At 56.6% G+C, this 8082-nt stretch overlaps 1 protein-coding gene across 1 annotated transcript; it reads left to right on the forward strand.

The window, feature by feature from the left end:
• The first annotated feature begins 5561 nt into the window (after positions 1 to 5561).
• LOC100276604 (S-adenosyl-L-methionine-dependent methyltransferase superfamily protein) lies at positions 5562 to 7084 on the forward strand. The gene has a single exon (NM_001150353.2). It carries the CDS (start codon positions 5641 to 5643, stop codon positions 7039 to 7041), a length of 1401 nt encoding a protein of 466 aa, NP_001143825.2. The 5' UTR covers positions 5562 to 5640; the 3' UTR covers positions 7042 to 7084.
• The last annotated feature ends 998 nt before the right edge of the window (positions 7085 to 8082 follow it).

The raw sequence follows: 8082 nt of genomic DNA on the forward strand, positions 1-8082 counted from the left end.
GATCTTCTATCTTGTCGTCGTTGTGGGCCCTGCCACCCTCCGCGGGTGGCCCGGCCCTATGGAAGTGGCGTCGAAGCATGACGCACTCCTCAAGGGTGTGCTTGACGGGCCCCTGATGATAGGGGCACGGCTCCTTGAGCATCTTGTCGAAAAGGTTGGCACCTCCGAGGGTCTTCCGAGGGTTCTTGTACTCGGCGGCAGCGACAAGGTCCGCGTCGACGGTGTCGCGTTTCGCTTGCGACTTCTTCCTGCCTTTCTTTTTGGCGCCGCGCTGAGTAGACGCCTCGGGAGCATCTTCCGATGGGCGGCCCTGGGGCTGCTTGTCCTTTCGGAAGATAGCCTCGACCGCCTCCTGGCCAGAGGCGAACTTGGTGGCGATGTCCATCAGCTCGCTCGCCCTGGTGGGGGTCTTGCGACCCAACTTTCTCACCAGGTCGCGGCAGGTGGTGCCGGCGAGGAACGCGCCGATGACATCCGAGTCGGTGATGTTGGGCAGCTCGGTGCGCTGCTTCGAGAATCGCCGGATGTAGTCCCGGAGGGACTCTCCCGGCTGCTGTCGGCAGCTTCGGAGGTCCCAGGAATTCCCGGGGCGCACATACGTGCCCTGGAAATTGCCGGCGAAAGCTTGGACTAGATTGTCCCAGTTGGAGATCTGCCCCGGAGGCAGGTGCTCCAACCAGGCGCGAGCGGTGTCGGAGAGGAACAGGGGGAGGTTGCGGATGATGAGGTTGTCGTCGTCCGTTCCACCCAGTTGGCAGGCCAGACGGTAGTCCGCGAGCCACAGTTCTGGTCTCGTCTCCCTCGAGTACTTTGCGATAGTAGTCGGGGGTCAGAACCGGGTCGGGAACGGTGCCCGTCGGATGGCCCGGCTGAAGGCCTGTGGACCGGGCGGCTCGGGCGAGGGACTCCGATCCTCCCCGCTGTCGTAGCGTCCCCCACGCCTGGGGTGGTAGCCTCGGCGCACCCTCTCGTCGAGGTGGGCCCGACGGTCGCGATGATGGTGCTCGTTGCCGAGGCGGCCCGGGGCCACAGGCGCGGTGTTGCGCATGCGCCCGGTGTAGAAGGAGGCTTCCCGCAGGAATCGAGAAGTCGCGGCATGAGGTTCCGAGGGGTATCCCTGCCTTCGGGAGGTAGAGCTCTCGGCCCGTCGGACCGCGGCGCCTTCCAGGAGATTCTTGAGCTCCCCCTGGATTCGCCGACCCTCGGCGGTGGATGGCTCCGGCATCGCGCGGAGGAGCATCGCTGCTGCAGCCAGGTTCTGGCCGACTCCACTAGATGCGGGTGGCGGCCTGACCCTGGCGTCGTCGGCGACGCAGTGCTGGAAACCCTGGGGCAGATGACGTATTTCTCCGGCCGGGGGTCGGTTCGCCCACGCCTGCCCGACGTCCCGGCGGATCGGCTCAAGCGCTCCTGCTCCCTCGTCGAGCCTGGCCTGCACCCCGCGGATTTGCTCGAGCTGTGGGTCGTGACCCCCCACCGGAACGGGGACCACAGCTAGCTCCCGTGGGATGTCAACGCGGGGCACCGGCCTAGGGAGATCACCGTCCTCCGGCATGCCGAGAAGATTGCCTTCGGAGGGACCCCCTAGATCGACATGGAAATATTCGCGGCTTGGGCCGCAGTCCTCGTCGTCGAGGCTGCGGCTACCGTCGGAACAGCCGGAGAGGCAGTAGTCACATGCGGTCATAAAGTCCCGCATGGCACTGGGGTTGCCAAGTCCAGAGAAATCCCAACAGATGCTGGGCTCGTCGTCTTCCTCAGACCCAGAGGGCCCGTAGGTCGAGACGTCCGTCAGTCGGTCCCAAGGAGACCGCATGCGAAACCCCAGAGGGTTTGGACTCGCCCCTACGAGAGCGTCCGCCAAAGCGAGGTCGCTAGGCGGGTTGAGGCTGAATACAAATGACGTAGGATGGGAATCGGTCGGTACCTTTTGGTCGACGAGCGGTGATGAAGTCACGTCGTGGACTGACTGCACCGTCGTCTCAGGTACGAAGGTGACGTCCAGCAAGCTCTCCGCGAGCGCGCTGGCGTCGTCCGCTTGCTTGGGATTGGCGTGTCGCGGGGAGACGGTGCTCGTCTTCGTCTCAAACGCGAGGTCGATGTCCGGTGCGCCCCTCGTTGGGGTGCCGGCGCCATCGACTCGCTCGACAGCCAACGAGACGCTGCCTCCTGCTTGGCCTTAGTTGCCCCGCCTCCTCCTCCGTCGATGGGGGAGAGGACAGGGTGAGCTCGAATGTTGTTCTTCCGCCACGCGGGGAAGATGTCGTTGATTCCGCCGACGGTGGGCGGGTTGTCGGCCGCCATTGTCGTCGTCGCGCGGCGGTGGAAGGAGTATCATGTCATAGCTGCCGTCGAAGGACATGAACTCAAGATTCCCGAAACGGAGCACCGTCCCGGGTCGGAGAGATCGCTGGAGACTGCCCATCTGGAGCTTGACGGGAAGCTGTTCGTCAACACGCAGCAGCCCCCTACCTGGCGCGCCAACTGTCGGCGTTCCGAGACCGGGGGGTCCCTTGGGCCGACGAGTGAGTGTCGCCGCGTGCCCCAGCCTAGATGGGTCGAGCGCGAGGGCGAGCGCGAAGGGGGGAGAAGCGAGGCGGTCGGAGACCGGTGTGAGAGAGGTGGGAATCCCGCGGCCTTCGTGTTCGTCCCGCGCCCAGGTCGGGTGCGCTTGCAGTAGGGGGTTACAAGCGTCCACGCGGGAGAGGGAAGCGAGCGGCCCCAAGAGAGCGCCTGTCTCGTCCTCGTCCCCGCGCGGCCAACCTTCTCTAAGAGGGCCCTGGTCCTTCCTTTTATAGGCGTAAGGAGAGGATCCAGGCGTACAATGGGGGTGTAGCAGAGTGCTACATGTCTAGCGGGGGAGAGCTAGCGCCCTAAGTACATGCCGTCGTGGCAGCCAGAGAGATTTTGGCACCCAGCTGGTGTGATGTCGTGGCCGTCGGAGGAGCGATGGAGCCTGGCGGAGGGACAGCTGTCGGAGCGGTTGGGTCCTTACTGACGCCCTCTTGCTTCCGTAAGGGGGATGAGAGCCGCCGTCGTCACAGAGCATGCGGGGCGCCATCATTGCCTATCTGGCGGGGCTAGCCAGATGGGACACCGGTCTTGTTCCCTGCGGCCCGAGTCAGCTCGGGGTAGGGTGATGATGGCGCTTCCTGTTGACGTGGCTGGCCTGCGCCCTAGGTTGGGCGACGTGGAGGCTCCTCCGAAGCCGAGGTCGAGTCTGTCTTCCGATTCCGAGCCCTGGGTCGGGCGAGGCGGAGGTCGTCGGCTGAGGCCAGGGCGGAGTCCGAGCCCTAGGGTCGGGCGAAGCGGAGTTCGTCGTCTCCCGGGACTTAGCCCGAGTCCGAGCCCTGGGTCGGACGGAGCGGAGTTCGTCGTCTTCCGGGACTTAGCCCGAGTCCGAGCCCTGGGTCGGGCGGAGCGGAGTTCGCCGTCTTCCGGGGCTGAGCCCGAGTCCGAGCCCTGGGTCGGGTGGAGCGGAGTTCGCCGTCTTCCGGGACTTAGCCCGAGTCCGAGCCCTGGGTCGGGCGGAGCGGAGTTCGCCGTCTTCCGGGGCTGAGCCCGAGTCCGAGCCCTGGGTCGGGCGGAGCGGAGTTCGCCGTCTTCCGGGACTTAGCCCGAGTCCGAGCCCTAGGTCGGCGGAGCGGAGTTCGCCGTCTTCCGGGGCTGAGCCCGAGTCCGAGCCCTGGGTCGGGCGGAGCGGAGTTCGCCGTCTTCCGGGACTTAGCCCGAGTCCGAGCCCTGGGTCGGGCGGAGCGGAGTTCGCCGTCTTCCGGGGCTGAGCCCGAGTCCGAGCCCTGGGTCGGGCGGAGCGGAGTTTTCTATGGTGCCTTTGGCAGGGCCTGACTGCTTGTCAGTCTCACTCTGTCGAATGACACTGCAGTCGGAGTGGAGCAGGCGGCGCTGTCCTTCTGTCAGGCCGATCAGTGGAGCGGCGAAGTGACGGCGGTCACTTCGGCTCTGCCGGGGGGCGCGCGTCAGGATAAGGTGTCAGACCACCTTTGCGTTAAATGCTCCTGCGGTTTGGTCGGTCGGTGCGGCGATTTAGTCAGGGTTGCTTCTTAGCGAAGGCAGGACCTCGGGTGAGCCGGAAAATATGTTCGCCGTCGGAGGGGGGCCTCGGGCGAGACGAAAATCCTCCGGGGTCGGCTGCCCTTGTCCGAGGCTAGGCTCGGGCGAGGCGTGATCGAGTCGCTCGAACGGACTGATCCCTGACTTAATCGCACCCATCAGGCCTTAGCAGCTTTATGCTGATGGGGGTTACCAGCTGAGAATTAGGAGTTTTGAGGGTATCCCTAATTATGGTCCCCGACAAGATGGTACCCCTCTCTGTATGCGGCTCAGAACAGAGGCGATATCCAGGTGTCCACGCGTGAACGCAACATGCCATTCCCTAAAGCTAGGATTTGTTGGAGGAGCGCTTTCCAGCTTCACGAAACTAAGGTTTTTTTTGCAAGATGTTCACGAGGAGCTGAGCGAGCGTTGGCAGGCCACACGCGCTACGCTGAAGGTCGTCCGTAGCGTGGAGCGCGGAGGAGGCCTCAAATTCCCGTAGCTTTTAATACTTTAGATTTAGAGTAACTTCAATAGACTACGAGGTATTTGGTTTCTATGACTTAATTTTTAGTTCTTACATTTTATTCCATTTTAGTTCCTAAATTGTTAAATACAGAAATTAAAATGTAAATTTTAGTTCTATTTTAGTCTTCATATTAAGCAATTTAGGGATTAAAATGAAATAAAATAAAGTGACTAAAAAATTAGTCCATATAAACCAAACATTCTCTAGCTAAATTGTTTTGTAAATATAATTTTGGCTATTATTAGAAGAAAAGCATCTCTAACAGACTCTAAATGACTTTTCAAATTTAGTAGCTCTCTATTCATCCACTTTCGCTCTCTATTTTTGGATAGCATGTTTCACTCGTCATTTTGTCTACATAGTCTGTTGAATTACCTTACATATTTTTTGTGAAATGTATTTTACAGAGTAGCTAAATTAATTATTTTAGCTATCCTTTTTGGCTATTTTTTTGAGTCACTCTTATTGTTGTTGTGAAAAAGAAATCGAAGAAAGATTACTCCGTATCTATCTACGGTTGAAGGTGATAGGTTTGAGTTAGAGGGCGTTTGAATGCACTAAATAATAATTAGTTGAATAAAAAATATTAGTGGAATTAACTAACTAATAATTAACAAATAGCTAGCTAACTACTACCCCGTTCTCGAATATTTGTCGCCTGTTAGTTTATTTTTAAACTAAAATACGATAAATAAAAAATAATGGAGATAGTATTAACTAATTTGCTAAAAGTAGCAAATACCTGACCTATTAGCTAGACTATTTAGGTGCTTTGACTAATTTTAATAGCTAAATATTAGTTCTAGTGCATTTAAACAATCATAATTGAATTGCTAAAAAGCAGTACTCAATTGCTCATCACCAGTTCACCACTGAATAGTGCTGCCAAACCACACCCACTGGCAGGTGGGTCCCACGATACATTGACCGAAGAGGATCTCGGGATTTTTCAGGTGGAGAATTTGGGTCGCCCCCATCGCCCTCCCACTCCGGGACCGCCTCTCGCGCTTCGTTGTGCCTCGCCGCCGACGCAGCGGCATTGTCAGCCAGGGCGCGCGATGGCGGTGAGCCCAGAGCTAGAGGGCTTGCGGCGCATCGCGCCTTCCCGCTTCGTCTCCTTCGCCTTCCCAAACCCTTTCCTCGGCCACGCCTCCAATCCTTACGGGGGCGGGGACGACGGCGACGCGGGGGAGTGCGTCCGGGTCGCTGTCCTCGATTCGCCCCTCCCCGCCCCGCCCGTCCCGGCGACGGCGGCGATGCTGGTCCCGTCCGGCCGGCACCGCGACTGGATCTTCTCCACGCGTGCGGGCCACCTCCACCTCCTCCTCTCCGCCACCCGCTTCTCCCGTCTCATACTCGTCGGCCCCGAGCTCTCGGCGCCTTCCCCTCGGGTCGTTTCGTGCGCCCGTCGCCGCCCAGACCCAGACCCAGACCCTGCCCACGCGCGGCTCCTCCCCCTCCTCCTCGCTCTCTGCCCCGTGGCCGCGTTTCGGGGCAACGCCGTCCCCGACGTCCCGCTGCTCACCTTCCAGGACGACCTCCTCCGGCTTGCTCCTATCGAGTTCGTCGCCGGCCCCGTCGTCGGCGAGATGGTTGTCGAGGATGTGGCCGTTGACTGCAGCCCTAGTCGTCCAGCTGAACTGCGCCGCAGGCTGCGGTTCAAGCGCATGCCCTGCCTTGTGCAGACCCAGGTGCGCCTGCGTCAGTCACACGCGTCGCCGTCGCTGTCGCTGGAAGCACTGGAAGGCTCATCAGGTGAGCTGCTGCAGCCGGAGGTGGGTGGACCGCTGGCTCAGCCTTACCTCCAAGCCATGGTTGCTGGCCTCGCAGTGACTGCGCCGTCCATCGAAAAGAGTATTCAGTCAGGTGCTAGGCCTAGGTGCCTCTGCGCCGGCGTTGGAGGTGGATCGCTCCTCATGTCACTCAGAGTGGGGCTCCAGTTCGATGTGCTCGGCATAGAGGCCGACGGCGTCGTCCTGGATGTCGCAAGGAGCCATTTTGGGCTGGTGGAGGATGAGTTTCTCCGCGTCCACGTCGGTGATGCCATACAGACGATAGAGGGTTTCGCTGCTGGGCAAGGGGAGCCTGGTATGAACTTCAGCGCGGTCATGGTGGACCTCGACTCCTCGGATGCTATGTGCGGCGTCAGCGCACCGCCGCTGGAGATGGCTCGTGGAAGTGTCCTCCTCTCCGTGCGCACAATCCTAGACCATCACGGACTTTTGATTCTGAATGTGATTCCACCTCCTGCTGATAAGACCTTCTACAAAGCGGTGACTGATCTTCTTCGCCAATTTTTCTCAGAGCTGTACGAGATTGATGTTGGTAATGGCGAGAATTTTGTTCTTGTTGCGACAGTGTCACCGGTCGAAACCACAGCTACTGGTGACCCCGGGCAGTTTCTGACTGATCTGAGGAATTCAGCTGGGGACTTTTTGGAACGTATAAGAAAAATTTGACGTTCTTAGTGATCATGTGGTGTTGCCTCCAAAAGGACAGTTCCATATACTTGCAGTCAACTGCTGTGAGCCGAGATGGTTATATTAGCATTCATTCAAACACTACCACTGGATTCACTGTTTGATATACCTCAGTTTTTTAATATATAAAAAAAGCTTAGATGCTTAGGTGTTATTATTTATCTAGACATGTGTGTGACTAGTATTGAGTATTCAGATATTAGTGCAACCTGCCACGAAGAGGATATTTTGTTGTGATTGTGATGTACACACTGCACCTCAGACACAGAACTATTGGTGCTTTAGGTGCACAGCAATTTTTGCAACAAGATATGTCAACAACTACTTTGGTACACTATGAACAAAAATTCGTCAAGACATTATGGCATGGAATGTAGGAAGTCAATTTTTTATTGATGATTGAATTATTTTCAGAACGGAATATGGATCCTGCAACTCCTATTTTAGATTTGAGAATGTTTTTTCTCTCCTGAAACTGTGTTCTCCATTACTACGCTGATCTGTAACAGATACCCAATATGGCGAATACATACATGACAAATTATTCTTGGTAAGTAAACCTGTCCCAGATAGTCTTGCTAACAGATTGATGCGATGGCTGGTAAAAGTCTTCCTCTGTGATCCGCAGGTAAAATTTGCTCCGAAATCTCCAGAAGATCTCCTTGTTCGCTGTAAGAAGAATGCCTGGTCGCCTCTTGTTTTCAACGAGAACAATGGTCCGAGTCTAACTGACCAGGATGCCGTTCTGTCCATTATGCTCGTACTTATACAGTGTCAGAAAATATGTTACTTTGCTAATCTGAGGGCTAGTTTGGGAACTCTAAATGATTTTTATTTTTTCAATGGAAATTAATTAATTTTCAATTGGAAAAATAGAAATCCCTTAGACCTCGTTTGTTTCGTTGGAATTGAATTCTATTTTAATAATTATAATTTAGACAAAACTAATTAAGTTCATATATCTATACTAATTGTGTGTCCGTGCGTTGCAACGGGAACATATAATACCATTGATAGCTT

Source organism: Zea mays, chromosome 1, assembly GCF_902167145.1.
Source record: "Zea mays cultivar B73 chromosome 1, Zm-B73-REFERENCE-NAM-5.0, whole genome shotgun sequence".
Lineage (NCBI taxonomy): Eukaryota > Viridiplantae > Streptophyta > Magnoliopsida > Poales > Poaceae > Zea > Zea mays.

Bases quoted from the DNA above. Each gene is read 5' to 3' on its own strand.
- LOC100276604 (NM_001150353.2), top strand. From the start codon at position 5,641: ATGGCGGTGAGCCCAGAGCTAGAGGGCTTGCGGCGCATCGCGCCTTCC.